Source organism: Salvelinus sp. IW2-2015, linkage group LG23 (assembly GCF_002910315.2).
Source record: "Salvelinus sp. IW2-2015 linkage group LG23, ASM291031v2, whole genome shotgun sequence".
Classification (NCBI taxonomy): Eukaryota; Metazoa; Chordata; class Actinopteri; order Salmoniformes; family Salmonidae; genus Salvelinus; species Salvelinus sp. IW2-2015.
The window spans coordinates 26,177,989-26,195,707 of record NC_036863.1 but is presented as its reverse complement, the minus strand read 5'-3'; the positions used below and the strand labels follow the sequence as shown (position 1 = coordinate 26,195,707).

At 44.4% G+C, this 17,719-nt stretch overlaps 1 protein-coding gene across 1 annotated transcript in view; it reads right to left on the bottom strand.

Moving 5' to 3' along the window:
* The window catches only part of LOC111950685 (cell adhesion molecule DSCAM-like), a 200,028-nt gene that overhangs the window by 20,851 nt on the left and 161,458 nt on the right, over nt 1-17,719 (bottom strand). Inside the window, 8 exon segments of the mRNA XM_023968476.2 lie at nt 590-605; nt 607-737; nt 1,180-1,429; nt 1,621-1,691; nt 2,449-2,616; nt 2,897-3,025; nt 3,162-3,258; nt 3,520-3,719. Of these exon segments, the coding sequence (XP_023824244.1) occupies nt 590-605; nt 607-737; nt 1,180-1,429; nt 1,621-1,691; nt 2,449-2,616; nt 2,897-3,025; nt 3,162-3,258; nt 3,520-3,719 (1,062 nt within the window).

Below are 17,719 nucleotides of genomic sequence, written 5' to 3'. Positions count from 1 at the left end.
ATGTTACATAAGATATCAATATATATATATAATAGATAGTAGTAATAATAGTAATACATGGCTATGGCTGTAGTATTGTTGGGAGTGTCCCAATATGACATGCACTGTTACTATGCAAACTAGATTGAGTGTTGCTTTTCAATTGGTGCATCCAGGGGCCATCAGAGGGGATGTGATATGACAGATGAGGAGTCAAAAGCAACGGGGCTGTCAGAAACCATCACTCTGACGTCTCTCCAGCACGTGGCGACTGCATGCCATGCCAGGCTGTCTGACTTGGACTAGAAAGCCTGGGTCACTGCTAATATGTCTCATTCACCCACTTGAATTATCATGCATAGGTAATCATGTTGATACTGTATACATTCTATGTGTCTTGGAGGTTACGGACAAGGGCAAATACAGTCTAACATCTACATCCTTCTCTCTCTTTGTGTGTGTGTGTGTGTGTGTGTGTGTGTGTGTGTGTGTGTGTGTGGTGTGTGTGGTGTGTGTTGTGTGTGTGGTGTGTTGTGTGTGTTGTGTGTGTGTGTGTGTGTGTGGTGTGTGGTGTGTGTGTGTGGCATGCATCTGTGTGTGTGTACTGTACCTCCGTCGGGCAGGTTAGGCCCAGTAGATGACTCTGAAGCCGAGCAGGATGCCGTTGAGAGCGTCTTTAGGAGGGGTCAGCCAGGATAGAGAGATGATCTCTGGAGACGCTGCTGTGGCCTGGACGTTCTCTGGAGGCCGGCTGGGTACTGTCACAACCAGGGAGGAGGAAAAACTACATTGTTACCTCAGTCTCCAAACAAATAGAATGAACAGAGGAGTTTACTGAAGAGAGGAGAATATTGAGATACTCTTGAAAGTGAACTTCATAATGCTTGAAACTAGTGTTTTGGGACCAAACCTTCATCGGGTATGTTTTTAGCCATGACAAAAATGACCAGCCATGCATGAGGTAAACAACCCTGAACATGTGATAGACACGTCTCACTACACCAGCAGTACCAACATCATCCAACAGATGGCGATAACACTCCATCCTGGGAGTTCACTTCCTTCAGAGACAAATCATCAGCCATTTGACCCTTGATGCACCATAATACTGTAGAATACCCTAATGTTTGAAATCAGTTTTCACTGTCCACGATATTATTACTGACAGCTAAAGGCAGACTGTGTGTGTGTCCTTCTCACCGTCCTCCAAAGTGGTAGAAATGACCTCCTGGGAGGAGGGTCCTGTCCCAGCGCTGTTGCTGGCCTGCACCACCACCCCATACTGGGTGAACTTCTTCAGGTTGTCCAGGGTGACGCTCTCACTGTGGTCGTTGTCCCCCGTCGTCTCCATGCTGATGACGTTGAACTGGTAGTTCCCCCCGGTGCTGAACTCCCTGTAGCCCACCTGGTAGCCACGGATCGCCCCGTTCTGGAGGTGCTTCTTAGGGGCCTGGTGAAGGACGGAGAGAGGGAGGGAAGAGAGGGGAACGTACATTTAGATATTGAGGGACATTTTCTTGAGGACAGAATAATGGTTGTGGCCCTCGATGACCTGATATGTAACAGACCATGTAGCTAGTAGACCACTGAGCTACAGTAAGTTCTTCTCAGTCCTGATGGAATTGATTGAACATATTTTACCCTCCAGGAGACTCTGATGCTCTGAGAGGAGAAAGCRTCAAGCTGCACATCTTGTGGGGGACCATCAGGAGCTAGAAGGAAGAACATACATCAAGGTCATTCAGATCTGAGCTACTCTCAGTTGAGTAGAGGAGGTGCAGGAAGGCAGAAATTGGTCAGCAAAGGAATTAAACTATCCAGTCTGAGTGTATTCTGAAGATAATTCCAGGGTTAAGGCACAGATCCTGTGACAAAGAAGGCTAAGGTTCTACTGTATCTTTGGGTAGACCAGAGTATTTGGTCTCASATGGCCCAGCCCACTTGAACAGTAATAAAGATGGAGGTCATGTTTATGAGAGGTCATGGGGGACAGAGTCAGAAGAGAAGTGAGAGAGAGAAGTGCAGTATGGGGATTGGGGGGAACCACCAAAGGGAATGGGAGCAATTTACAGAGGGGCTGGCCAGTGATCTATTGACCGCAGTGTGACATTTACAACATGGTCTGCTAATTGAAAAGTCCCGCTTTTAGTGCAGGGTCAGCGTGTGTTCAATAATGCAACGGAGCCAATGGAGCTGATGTCACTCTGCTGTTAATGAATTGACTTCCTCATCCCCATTACCCTCTTTTCTACCTCTTTCATCCTAGTCACTTATGTAGGTCTTTCCTTCTGCAGTTCATCATCCTGCCTGTTTACCTGCTTTGCCTTATGTATTTATGTAGTGCAGCAGTCTAAATGTGTATGTACAGTATAGCTACGCATGTCTGTGTGTGCTTGCCTTGTTGTTGTTGTTGTATGTCTGTGTCTGCATGCTGTGTGTGTATACATATGACCAGTGGTGGTCTAATACCTGCTTCGTCTGTGGTGATGGTGAGTTCGTTGCTGGCCTCACTCTTGCCGATGTGGTTCTTGGCGAACATGCGGATGCTGTAGGTGGAGGAGGGGTGCAGGTCTATGATGGTGGCCTGGTTGAGCTGGGGAGACACGTCTTTGGTCCTTTGGGCCATTTCCCAGGAGCCTGTGGGGCCGGTGTCAAGGTTTATAGGGGTTAGTGAGGACCACTAAGGGGGGCTGTAGGTCAAAGCCTGCTAAGTGCATTAGTCTGCTGTATTGAATTATACTGAGAAAAAGTTAAAAGATCATTAACAATCTTTCTGTGGAAGACAGGAGGAGCACATTCAGCTTAACATGAGGATACAGAGAAGAATCTCATCAGGAGAGACCTTAAAAATACACAAGAAGTGAAAATATTTGTATTCTGTGCCATACAGAAAAGATAACTCTTGTTTGTCTTGTACCTGATTTGTTCTTGCACTCAATGTCGAAGCCTGTGATTGGGCTGTTTCCATCGAAGCCCATGGTCCAGCGGAGGGCGATGGTTCTGTCCTTCACCTCTCTGATCTCCACCTCAGGAGGGTCCGGGGGTTCTGAGGGACACCACAAAGTCACAAACAAGGTTATACAACGCTAGGGTGTTGATTTTGCATCATTACCCTAATTGTGGGGTTATATTTTGTATTTCATTATGTTTTCATGACAATTGTCAGTGGTAGGCAGCTGTACCTTGAACTGTTAGCTGAATGATCCCTCTGTCTTCACCATAGGAGTTGATGGCATGGCAGGAGAAGAAGCCAGAGTCTTCCCTCACTGTAGGCCGGATCTATGGGAAGGGGAAAAAAGAGGGTCAGCTACATAGATGAGGAAATGCATGGAAAATACACATTCTGGGCTATATCATTCACAGACAGGGCTCATGATGAGCCATCATCAAACCTGTCTACAAACTGATGAACTTAGTGCAGGCTTTTGCTACAACGCTTTGCTCCAAGCAAATGCCCTGCATACCCAGTAGTTCTCCACCTGGCCTCAGCAGAGGTAACTGGGAATAGGGCAGCACCATTCCACTGGTGTGTCTGTATACCTGCAGGGTGGAGATGACCTCGTCGGCCACCTCTTTGACGGTGACCACGTAGCGGTGGCTGCTCTCCGGGTTGATGATGCGCTCCTCCTTCTCCCAGCGCACCATGATGGGTTTCTCCCCGTGGGCCGTGCAGCTCATCCTCTTCTCACTGCCCTGCGTGGCCAGCGTGGTGTTGGGGTATGACGTGATCATGGCCGGGACTGGAAGGGAGAGAAAAAGGAGAGGGAAAGAGAGAGAGAGCAAGATAGACAGACAGATGGATAGCGAGAGAGAGAGTGTGAGAAAGAGAGAGAGAGAGAGAGAGAGAAAGAAAGAAAGAGAAAGAGGAGAGGAGAGGGGGAGGGAGAAAGATAGAGATAGAGAAAAGAGTAGAAGGTACATGCTACATTAGTTATGAAGTAAGACAGGCTGAACATAAACACGTTTAGCCATAATCCAATTCCAGTTGGACATCATGGAGGGTTGTTAAAAGACAGGGGAACAGTGTAATGAATCAAATCTCTCTGTTCAAATGACACTTAATTGAGTCATAGTATAGCTGACTTCAGTGGTTGCTAAGTATTTTGGTTTACATTCTGCAGACATTGCTCCAATTTCTAACATAAAACACAGTAAACGCCATGCTTCTTGTTGAACTGTGACAACAAACATCTTATGACAACAAGCAACCAAGGCTTGGATCTGAGAAAATCCCTATTGGCCGGTCCCTGACAGCACACTAGGACAGCACACTACACACACTAACGACTCACACACACAGCTCATTACTCCCACAACCGAGTGTGTAATGACACATACACACACGGCTCCTGTGATGTGATGGAAAGTGTCAGGCGAGGGGTCGCAGATGTTTAAGGTTCATCTCTTATTCATTCCCCAGCCATTTTGAGCCACGCTGCAGAAAAATAAGGTTGATTTATTTTGCATGAAAACTATGAATTTTTAGTGAGATGCACTTGAAGTAGTGATGGAAAAAATAACTCCTCACTCCTTCGGTAAATGTTAGCAATTTGAGCAACGGTAGTCTCATTGTGCCATTTAAAGTGGCTCCGAGGTGCAAAGTTTACCCCAGACAGAGACTGACACTACACTAATGGGTTAATCATAAACTATAATGAACCGTTATGACCTCGACCACTACACTCTTAGAAAAAAAGGTGCTATCTAGAACCTTAACGTGTTCTTCGGCTGTCCCCATAGGAGAACCCTTTGAAGAACATCTTTTGGTTGCAGGTAGAACCCTTTTGGATTCCATGTAGAGAACCCAAAAGGGTTCTTCTAGGAGTGTAGTATTACCATGATTATGACATAGTCGTCCAAGGTGGCTTAGCAGTTCAGACGTCTTTTTCCGTATTGTCGTGTCGTGTCCTGTATATATATATATTTACACCTTTTCTTCGCATATCTTTTATTTATTTTATTATCCAAGAACTCAACTACAAAAGCTTTCCTGCAAAAGCTTTCCTGCAACCCGCTTCACCAATTACAAAGTATTATTTACCTCAATCTGAAAATCCATCGTGGAAGCTAGCCAGGGGCTAATTCAGAAGCTAGCCTGAAAGCTAACCAGAAGCTACTCCGATAGCTAGCCAGAAGCTAATCTGCAGCTGCCCCGAAATTAGCGGTTGCTGGCCGTAGGCGTTGTTCTTCACTGCCCCACGTCTTTGTGCGTCTCAGCTAGTTCCTTATAGCGTCGATAATCTTACCAGACACTAAAAAATATAATGAGAAATGCAAATGCGAACTCGAACCCGAGAGCAATTCGCGAGACTTTTTCTCTCAGTTCCCCGAGAATTACCAAAAGCGCAGAGCATCTGGAACACTTGCACCTTGAATTTCGACAGCTGAGCATTAGACTGACAAAATAAACCCAAGGTATGAAACTAAATTAGAACTTAAACGATGACCCCAGGAAGCAACTCAAATTCAATGATGGAGACTAGAACACAACTGAAGATCTACCAACACATCACAGGACACCGATTATCTATATTGTTGCTAGCATGCAGAATAGCGACACCCACACGGGCAACTTCACGGGAACTGAACAAAAGATGACCGAGAAACGAAACTGGAACTAGAAACACGAACGATGATATCTGCAGAAAACCGAGGAAGATAATTATGCCAACCAAAAAAAAGGGCACCACCGATCAACCAAGAACATATACAAAAACTGACGGAACTCAAATCTGAGGCCGCTATTAGTTAGCATGTCTTATACGGCTGAATATAACTGAGAACAAAAAACAACAAAAACATACACGGAAAAAACCATACACGACAGGAAAAACAGCACGAGGTATCTAACAAACAGACCTTCCATCCTAAATAGCTGCATAAACCGAAAAGCACATATAACAACCGAGCCAGCATGACATGAGATCGCCAAAAAAAACGACACACACAAACAACCTGACTAGCAATACAAACTGACCCTATGATCACATACAAATAAAGCATGCCATCATTCACTATAAATGTAACAGAAATGCCATAATGAAAAAAATACCAATATCAAATATAATAAAGTATAAAAAAAAGTGTAAATAATATATTGGACTTATTTCACTGTAGAGAATTCTAGCCCGCTCTCTATACCATATCCAAACCTCTCAGTTCCACCACCCACATATGCGATGACATCACCTGGTTTCAATGATGTTTCTAGAGACAAGATCTCTCTCATCATCACTCAAATACCTAAGTTACCTCCACTGTATTCACATCCACACTACCTTTGTCTGTACATTATTCCTTTAAACTTTTATCGCCCCAGAAACTTCCTTTTACTCTCTGCTCTAGTAGCTCTACGACCAATTCTCATAGCTTTTAGCCGTACCCTTATCCTACTCCTCCTCTGTTCTCTGGTGATGTAGAGGTGAACCAGGCCCTGCAGTACCGGCGGTCCACTCCTATTCCCCAGCGCTCTCTTTTGATGACTTCTGTAACCGTAATAGCCTTGGCTTCATGCATGTTAACATTAGAAGCCTCCTCCCTAAGTTTGTTTTGTTCACTGCTTTAGCACACTCTACCAACCCGGATAGTTTTAGCCGTGTCTGAATCCTGGCTTAGAAAGACCACCAAAAATTCAGACAATTCATCCCCAATTACAAGATTTTCAGACAAGATAGAACGGCCAAAGAGGGCGGTGTTGCAATCTACTGCAAGACATGCCTGCAGAGTTCGTTATTACATATCCAGGTCTGTTCCCAAACAATTTGAACTTCTACTTTTAAAAAATCCACCTCTCTAAAAACAAGTCTCTCACCGTTGCCGCCTGCTATAGACCACCCTCTGCCCCCAGCTGTGCTCTGGACAACTATATGTGACCTGAAATGCCCCCATCTATCTTCAGAGCTCGTGCTGCTAGGCGACCTAAATTTGAACATGCTCAAACACCCACGCCACCAAATCTAAGCTTGATGCCTCAATCTCACACAAATTATCAATGAACCTTACCAGGTACCATCCAATTCCGTAAACACGGGTACCCTCATAGATATCACCTAACAAACTTGCCCTCCAAATACACCTCTGCTGTTTTCAACCAAGATCTCAGCGATCACTGCCTCATTGCCTGCATCCGTAATGGGTCAGCGGTCAAACGACGTCCACTCATCACTGTCAAACGCTCCCTGAAACACTTCAGCGAGCAGGCCTTTCTAATCGACCTGGCCGGGGTATCCTGGAAGATATTGATCTCATCCCGTCAGTAGAGGATGCCTGGTCATTTTTTAAAAATGCCTCCTCACCATCTTGAATAAGCATGCCCCATTCAAGAAATTTAGAACCAGGAACAGATAGCCCTTGTTCTCTCTGACCTGATGCCCTTAACCAACAGAAAAACATCCTATGCGTTCTGCATTAGCATCGAACAGCCCCGTGATATGCAACTTTTCAAGGGAAAGCCAGAAACCAATATACACAGGCAGTTAGAACAGCCAAGGCTAGCTTTTTCAAGCAGAAATTGCTTCTGCAACACAAATTCAAAAAAGTTCTGGGACACCGTAAAGTCCATGGAGAATAAAGAACACCCTCCCCTTCCAACCGCTCTGAAGATAGGAAACACTGTCACCACCGACAAATCCACTATAATTGAGAATTCAATAAGCATTTTTCTACGGCTGGCCATGCTTCCACCTTGCTGCCCTACCCCGGACAACAGCACTGCCCTCCCTCTGCTTACTCGCCAAGCCTTCCCATTTCTCTTTCTCCAAATACAGTCAGCTGATGTTCTTAATGAGCTGCAAAATCTGACCCTTACAAATCAGCCGGGCTAGATAATCTGGACCCTTCTTTCTAAAACTATCTGCTGAAATTGTTGCACCCTATTACTAGCCTCTTCAACCTCTCTTTCGTGTCGTCTGAGATCCCCAAAGATTGGAAAGCAGCTGCGGTTATCCCCTTTCAAAGGGGGGGACACCTTGACCCTAACTGCTACAGACCTATATCTATCCTACCTTGCCTTTCTAAAGTCTTCGAAAGCAAGTCAACAAACAATTACGACCATTTCGAATCACACCACACCTTCTCCGCTATGCAATCTGGTTTCAGAGCTGGTCATGGTGGACCTCAGCCACGCTCAAGGTCGATAAACGATATCGTAACCGCCATCGATAGGAAACAATACTGTGCAGCCGTATTCATTGACCTGGCCAAGGCTTTGACTCTGTCAATCACCCAATCCTCATATTGGCAGACTCGACAGCCTTGGTTTCTCTAATGTATTGCCCTCGCCTGGTTCAGCCAACTACTCTCTGATCAGAGTTCAAGTGTGTTCAAAATCGGAGGGTCGTTGTCCGGGCCCTCTGGCAGTCTCTATGGGGTGCCACAGGGTTCAATTCTTGGACCGACTCTCTTCTCTGTTTACATCAATGATGTCGCTCTTGCTGCTGTGATTCTCTGGATCCACCTCTACGCAGACGACACTATTCTGTATACTCTGGCCCTTCTTTTGACACTGTGTTAACAACCGCCAGGCGAGCTTCAATGCCATTACAACTCTCCTTTCGTGGCCTCCAACTGCTCTTAAATACAAGAAAACAAATGCATGCTCGTTCAACGATCGCTGCCGGCTCTGCCCGCCTGTCCAACATCACTACTCTGGACGGCTCTGACTTAGAATATGTGGACAACTAAAATACTAGGTGTCTGGTTAACTGGTAAACTTCCTTCCAGGACCCACATCAAACATCTCCAATCCAAAGTCAAATCTAGAATTGGCTTCCTATTCCGCAAACAAAGCGTCCTTTACTCATGCTGCCAAACATACCCTTGTAAAACTGACCATCCTACAATCTCGACTTCGGTGATGTCATTTACAAAAAGCCTCCAAACCTACTCAATAAATTGGATGCAGTCTATCACAGTGCCATCCGTTTTGTCACCAAAGCCCCATATACTACCCACCACTGCGACCTGTCACTCCGTTGGCTGGCCCTCGTTCATACTCGTCGCCAAAGCCACTGGTTCCAGGTCATCTACAAGACCCTGCAGGTAAAGTCCCCCCTTTATCTACAGCTCGCTGGTCACCATAGCAGCACCTACCTGTAGCATCGGCTCCAGCAGGTATATCTCTCTAGTCACCCCAAAACCAATTCTTCCTTTGGACGCCTCTCCTTCCAGTTCCTGCTTGCAATGACTGGAACGAACTACAAAAATCTCTGAAACTGGAAACACCTATCCCCTCACTAGCTTTAAGCACCAGCTGTCAGAGCAGTCATAGATTACTGCACCTTAAATAACCCATCGACAATTTAGCCGCAAACAACTACCTGTTTACCTACTGTATTATTTTATTAATTTATTTTGCTCCTTTGCACCCCATTATTTCGTCTCTACTTTGCACTTTTCTTCACTGCAACCAACCATTCCAAGTGTTTTTTAGTTTTTATTTTACTTGCTGTGTTGTACTCACTTCGCCTCCATGGCCTTTTTATATTTTTATTTATTATAACAATATTTGTTTGCCTTCACCCTCCCTTATCTCACCACTTGCTCACATTGTATATAGCTTATTGTTTTTTCCACTGTATTATTGACTATATGTTTGTTTTACTCCATGTGTAACTATGTGTTGTTGTATGTGTCGAACTGCTTTGCTTTATCTTGGCCAGGTCGCAATTGTAAATGAGAACGTGTTCTCAATTTGCCTACCTGGTTAAATAAAGGTTAAATAAAAAAATAAAATAAAAAAATAGGTAAGCTCAAACTAGCCTAGCTAAGACTAACATCTTGATGAGATCAGGTGAGAGCCCTCCAATGGGACACTACAGTGTTGATGCGTAGTCAATGAAACACTTATTGTACAGAAGGACTACATGAGGTGAGGTGGCCATCACATAGCGGGAGATCACACAGACAGGACCAATGTAATCAGTGTGTGAGTGAGAGAGTAGCACAGCTGTGTCTGTCTGCCCCGAGGCACATGCCACGGTGCCAGGCTGTTTCATGGGCCTGTAATTGCTGTGTTGATGTATTTTTTTAATATCCGGCAGAATTATGGGTAGAGGAACACGGCTCTGGGGGCAGGGGGGCGAGGTGACTCCTCCACTGGGAGACTCAAACATTGGACCCCACTCATTTTTATTTCACACAGTGCACTACATAAACACACATGCACACAGTTTAATTAGCAGTACTGACTGATATGTGTATCTCTAGCTGACAGAGTAGAGGTTAGGAGAGCCCCGTCTCAAAACCTGAAGCCCAGAGGGCAACAAACATGATGCATGTCAGCCTGCCTCACTAACTGCCTGCAGGGAATTCTGGGATATTCTGCTCCCGRGAGACAAAAGCTGCAGCTCCCCCTCCCAGGCTCGCTTTCACCTGACCAGGTTACCATGCCAACTAGCATTGGACAATCTATATCTCCCACTCCCTCTTTCCCTCCATCCCTGTCCTCAAAGGAGGCCATTTATAGTATCCAGGAATAGAACATGGAGCAGCGATTGATTTTCTACAGGACCATGATTACATTATCCCAGCCCAGAATGTCGCAATGCAGACCCAAAATAAAAACAGGGATATACAGTACCAGTCAAAAGTTTGGACAAACCTACTCATTCAAGGGTTTTCTTTATTTTTATTATTTTCTTCTACATTGTAGAATAATATTGAAGACATCAAAACTATTAAATAACACATATGGAATCATGTAGTAAGGGGGTCTCCATCAGCCTATCCTCCGGGTACCATCCTCAAACCAACGGGCAGACGGAATGCCCTGAATCAAGAAATAGGGAAGTACCTTCGCCAACACTGCACCCACCAACCACACGAGTAAGGTTGCTATCTAGCCTGGAACGAATATGCACAGAACTCCCTGGTGCATTCCTCACTCCATCTCACTCCTTTTCAGTGTGTCCTAAGATACCAACCCCCCGTGTTCCCATGGGAGACAGAGCCCGGAAGTGTGCCTGCCGTCGATGAGTGAGAGTGAGCCGGTTTCGACGGAGTGAGCCGGTTTGGGAGACCGCACATCGGCACACAGATCAAGCTTCCCTCTTCCAGAAACGGTTCGCTGACCGGCGTCGCCAACCTACTCCACTCTTCCACCCTGGGCAACATGTGTGGCTCTCAACCCGGGACATCCGGCTTCGTGACCCCTGCAAAAAGTTCAGTCCCCGGTTGATTTGTCACTTCAAAATAACACACAGCATCAATCCTGTCACCTACCGTCTCCAATTGCCCTGCCATTACCAGATCTCCTCACCCTTCCATGTGTCCCTTCTCAAGCCTGTGAGGTACAGCCCTCTCCATCCACCAGTAGTGCACCTTGGCACACCCCCTCCGTTTGATGTCGGCGGTGCACCGGCTTATTCCGTCCAAGCCCTCCTTGACTCCAAGCGCCTGGGTGGTCGCATCCACTACCTGGTGGATTGGGAGGGGTACGGACCCGAAGAACGGTCCTGGGTCCCTGCCCAGGACATCCTTGACCCAGCCATGATCCTGGCTTTCCACCGTAACCGTCCTGACCACCCAGCTCCACGTCCCCGGGGGAGGCCCCCTGCTCAGCTTCCTAGGCCTTCAACATACAATCAATTAGTATTTGGTAGCATTGCCTTTAAATTGTTTAACTTGGGTCAAACGTTTCAGGTAGCCTTCCACAAGCTTCCCACAATAAATTGGGTGAATTTTGCCCCATTCCTCCTGACAGAGCTGATGTAACTGAGTCAGGTTTCTAGGCCTCCTTGCTCGCACACGCTTTTTCAGTTCTGCCCACAAATCTTCTATAGGATTGAGGTCAGGGCTTTGTGATGGCCACTCCAATACTTTGACTTTGTTGTCCTTAAGCCATTTTGCCACAACTTTGGAAGTATGCTTGGGGTTATTGTCCATTTGGAAGACCCATTTGCGAACAAGCTTTAACTTCCTGACTGATGTATTGAGATGTTGCTTAAATATATCCACATAATTTTCTTTCCTCATGATGCCATCTAGTTTGTGAAGTGCACCAGTCCCTCCTGCCAGAAAAAACACCCCACAACATGACTGCCACCCCCGTGCTTCACAGTTGGATGGTGTTCTTCGGCTTGCAAGCCTCCCCTTTTTCTCCAAACATAACGTGTCATATGGCTAAACAGTTCTATTTTGTTCATCAGACCAGAGGACATTTCTCCAAAAAGTTCATCTTTGTTCCCATGTGCAGTTGCAAACTGTAGTCTGGTGGTTTTGAAGCAGTGGCTTCTTCCTTGCTGAGCGGACTTTCAGGTTATGTCGATATAGGACTCGTTTTACTGTGGATATAGATATTTTTGTACCTGTTTCCTCCAGCATCTTCACAAGGTCCTTTGCTGTTGTTCTGGGATTGATTTGCACTTTTCGCACCAAAGTACGTTCATCTCTAGGAGACAGAAAGCGTGCGTCTCTTTCCTGAGCCGTATGATGGCTGCGAGGTCCCATGGTGTTTATACTTGTGTACTATTGTTTGTACAGATGAACATGGTACAATCAGGCATTTGGAAATTGCTCCCAAGGATGAACCAGACTTGTGGAGGTCTACAATTTTTTTCTGAGGTCTTGGCTGATTTCTTTAGATTTTCCCATGACGTCAAGCAAAGAGGCACTGAATTTGAAGGTAGGCCTTGAAATACATCCACAGGTACACCTCCAATTGACTCAAATGATGTCAATTAGCCTATCAGAAGCTTCCAAAGCAATGACATCATTTTCTGGTGTTTGGACTAGCGTCCCACCACGACAACATCCGGTGAAATTGCAGAGTGCAAAATTCAAAATACAAAAATCATAATATTAAACATTCATGAAAATACAAGTGTCTTACATCGTTTAAAAGCTTAACTTCTTGTTAAACCAAACCCGTTGTCAGATTTCAAAAAGGCTTTACAGCGAAAGCATACCATGAGATTATCTGAGGACAGCGCCGCGCATACAACCAGCATTAAAAACATTTTTCAAACCAGCAGAGGCGTCACAAAAATCAGAAATAGCGATAAAATAAATCACTTACCTTTGAAGATCTTCCTCTGTTTGCAATCCCAAGGGTCCCAGCTATACAACAAAGGGTCGTTTTGTTCAATAAAGTCCTTTATATCCCAAAAAAGTCTGTTTAGTTGGCGCGTTTGATTCAGTAATCCACCGTTCCACTTGTTCAACATGCAGACAAAGGAATCCCAAAAGTTACCGGTAAACTTCATCCAAACAAGTCAAACAACATTTTTAATCAATCCTCGGGTACCCTGATATGTAAATAAACGATAACATTTCAGATGGAATGTAGTATGTTCAATACCAGAGATAAATAACGAAGCGCGTGCCCTCATTCACACGCGCCACAAGACTAGAGTCCTACTGAGGGACACAACTACAACTACTTGCTCATTTTTCAAAAAACAAGCCTGAAACCCTTTCAAAAGACTGTTGATATCTAGTGGAAGCCATAGGAACTGCAATCTGGGAGGAATTATTTTGAATATCCCATAGACTAGCATTGAAATGGCCTGTGACCTCAACAACAACAAAAAKTTCTGGATAGATTCTCCTCGGGTTTTCGCCTGCCATATCAGTTCTGTTATACTCACAGACATTATTTTAACAGTTTTAGAAACTTCAGAGTGTTTTCTATCAAATGCTATATGCATATCCATATCCAGTTTACTTTGGGCATGTCAGTCATCCGAACTTCCGAATACTGCCCCCTTCTTAAGGCTGAAATCTCGTTAACGGGATCGATTTGACAACAGCCAGTGAAAGTGCAGGGCGCCAAATTCAAACAACAGAAGTCTCATAATTAAAATTCCTCAAACATACAAGTATTATACACCATTTTAAAGATAAACTTGTTAATCCCACCACAGTGTCCGGTTTCAAAAAGGCTTTACGACGAAAGCACACCATCTGATTATGTTAGGTCAGCGCCTAGTCACAGAAAAACACAGCCATTTTCCAGCCAAATAGAGGAGTCACAAAAATAAGAAATAGAGATAAAATTAATCACTAACCTTTGATGATCTCCATCAGATGACACTCATAGGACTTCATGTTACATTGGCGTGTTATGTTCAGTAATGTTTTGCCTCCAAAACATCCGGTGATTTTGTAGAGAGCCACATCAATTTCCAGGAATACTCATCATAAATGTTGATGAAAATACAAGTGTTATGCATGGAATTAAAGATATACTTCTTCTTAATGCAACCGCTGTGTCAGATTTCAAAAAAGCTTTATGGCAAAAGCACACCATGCAATAATCTACAGCGCTCAGGCACCAAAACAAGCCATACAGATACCCGCCATGCTGTGGAGTCAACAAAAGTCAGAAATAGCATTATAAATATTCACCTTTGATGATCTTCATCGGAATGCACTTCCAGGAATTCCAGTTCCATAATAAATGTTTGTTTTGTTCGATAAAGTCCATAATTTATGTCCAAATACTTCCTTTCCGTTCGCACGTTTAGTCTAGTAATCCAAATGCACAACGCGCGAGCACTAAGTCCAGACAAAAAGTCAAAAAATGTCTATTACAGTTCGTAGAAACATGTCAAACGATGTATAGAATCAATCTTTAGGATGTTTTTTTCATAAATCTTCAATAATGTTTCAACCGTACAATTCCTTTGTCTTTAGAAATGCAAAGGAACAGAGCTCGCTCTCACGGCCGTGCGCCTGACTTAGCTCATGGCATTCTGCCAGACCCCTTCGTCAAACAGCTCGTATTCGCTCCCCCTTCACAGTAGAAGCCTGAAACAAGGTTCTAAAGACTGTTGACATCTAGTGGAAGCCTTAGGAAGTGAAATCAGATTTCCCACTTCCTGGTTGAATTTTTTCTCAGGTTTTTGCCTGCCATATGAGTTCTGTTATACTCACAGACATCATTCAAACAGTTWTAGAAACTTCAGAGCGTTGTCTATCAAAATCTACTAATACTATGCATATCTTAGCTTCTGGGCCTGAGTAGCAGGCAGTTTACTCTGGGCATACTTTTCATCCGAACGTGAAAATAACGCCCCCAGCCATAAGAAGTTAAAGGCACAGTCAACTTAGTGTATGTAGGGGCCTCCTGGGTGGCACAGTGGTCTAAGCCTGGGCTCGAACCCAGAGCCTGGGTTCGAGCCCAGGCTCTGTCGCAGCCGGGAGTCCCAAGGGGCGGTGCACAATTGGCCCAGCGTCGTCCGGGTTAGGGAGGGCTTGTCTCATCGCACACTAGCAACTCCTGTGGCAGCCCGGGCGCAGTGCACGCTGACCAGGTCGCTAGGTGTACAGTGTTTCCTCCGACATATTGGTGCGACTGGCTTCCGGGTTGGATGCGCGCTGTGTTAAGAAGCAGTGCGGCTTGGTTGGGTTGTGTTTGCACAAAGTAGATGTCCTAACCCGACTCTCCAAAACTATAGTTTGATACAAAGACATTTGTGGAGTGGTTGAAAAACGAGTTTTAATGACTCCAACCTGTGTTCCGACTTCAACTGTATATTCGGAGCTCTGTTTTTCCCGTGTATCATAGTTTTTGCCTGCCTCACTAACGACGCATTTTGCCTATTCCCTGCCTGTACCTGCCTGCCTGATTTCCTGTTATCAACCTATTGCCTGATCTCCCGGACGACATTACTAGCCTTTTTCCTGCCTGCACTGTTGCCTTTTTGGACCCCCTGTGTATGGCCCTCTGCCTGCCCCTGGACCCAGCTACCTGCCTCCTCCTGTGGTCCTTTACAAATAAACACCTGCTGCGCCCTGCACTTGAAACCAACTCTCTTTCTCCCATCGTGTTCATTACAAAGGCTAAGATTGGCTACTTTGAAGAGTCTAAAATATAAAATATATTTTGATTTGTTTAACACTTTTTTGGTTACTACATGATTCCAGACAAAGACATTAATAATATTGCTTCAGGTTGTCTTACCAGCCAGGCTTATATACATTCAGGTCCATAATTATTGGCACCCTTGATAAAGATGAGCAGATGACCGTATAAACAAAATAATACAAATATTGAGCTATATTGTATGCTTAAAAAAAAGGAAATTATATTATTTATTAGTAATACAATTGCTCAGATAAAGAAAGTAGATTTTTCTATTTGTTATTATCAATTAATAAAAAACATCTAAAAAAAGATAGGAGTCAAAAGTATTAGCACACTTGTTTTCAATACTCCAGCACTCTCCCTGTGCAAGGATAACYACACTGAGCCTTTTTCTAAAATGTTTTATGAGACTGGAAAAAACGTTGGGAGCTACAGTATCTTAGACCATTCCTCCATACAGAATCTTTCCAGATCCTTGATAGCCTTCGTCTGGGCTTATGGACTGCCCTCTTCAATTCAAACCATAGGTTTTCAATGMGGTTCAAGTCRYGAGACTGAGATGGCCATTAAAAATGGAATTTGATTAGTGCTTGGGGTTATTGTCTTGCTGGAATATCTACTTGTGGCCAAGTGTCAACCTCGTGGTAGAGGTAACCCTGTTTTTGGCTCGTAATTTTGACCTCTATCTTTTTTGTATTTTTTTGTATTACTTGTAAAACAAAATCTCTTTCTCTGAGAAATTGTATTAGTATGAAATAATATAAGCACAGTATTTGTACTATTATTTGTTTGATTGTCTTTTTTTCTTATCATTATCAAGGGTGACAATAATTATGGACCTGACTCTAAATCTAACATACTTATGCCAGATGTGAAATATACAGTAGGCCTACATGTCTACCATCTTATGCAGTCAGTTGAAACAGACAACAAAACTTCCCGTCTCCTACCAACCTTTTAATMACATTTTTTATTTAACTAGGCAAGTCAGTTAAGAACAAATTCTTATTTACAATGACGGCCTACCAAAAGCCAAAAGGCCTCCTGCTGGGATTAAAAATTAAAAATCAAATACAAATATAGGACAAAACACACATCACGACAAGAGAGACACCACAACATTACATAAAGAGAGACCTAAAACAACAACATAGCATGGCAGCAACACATGGAAACACAGCATGGTAGCGACACAACATGCCAACAACATGGTAGCAACACAACATGGCAGCAGCACAACATGGTAGCAGCACAAAACATGGTACAAACATTATTGGGCACAGACAACAGCACAAAGGGCAAGAAGGTAGAGAGTACAGTACATCACGCGAAGCAGCCAAAACTGTCAGTAGGCCTACTTGTCCACCATCTTATTCAGTCAGTTGAAACAGACAAAACTTCCCGTCTCCTACCAACCTTTTGTTTTTTTTATGACACCGCTGTACCTTCCACATGCAGTACATTTAATCATATCCATATCTACCCAGCATGGACATCTAACAGTAACATTAAGTTATGACTGTAGATTCCAGGTCGAATAGATAGCCGCAGGCATCAGGCTCCGTTTACCCCACCAGAGTGAGTGTCTGGCTGTGGAATGTAGGCCACAGGGTGCGCTGGTTAGATGACTGGGCCATGGGTGTGAGACGAGAACAAGACAAGATCACTCCCTACAGGAGCCCACTGCCCCTGGGGCATTGTGTGTGTGTGTATGCGTGTGTGTTATGGTGTGTGTGTGTGTGTGTGTGGGTGTGTGTGTGTGTGTGTGTGTGTGTGTGTGTGTGTGTGTGTGTGTGTGTGTGTGTGTGTGTGTGTGTGTGTGTGTGTGTGTGTGTGTGTGTGTGTGTGTGTGTGGAGTGGATAGGTAGGGGGAAGGGCAGTGATGGCACAGATTTGACTGGTTCACTGGGTGCTAGCTCCACTCACTGCACC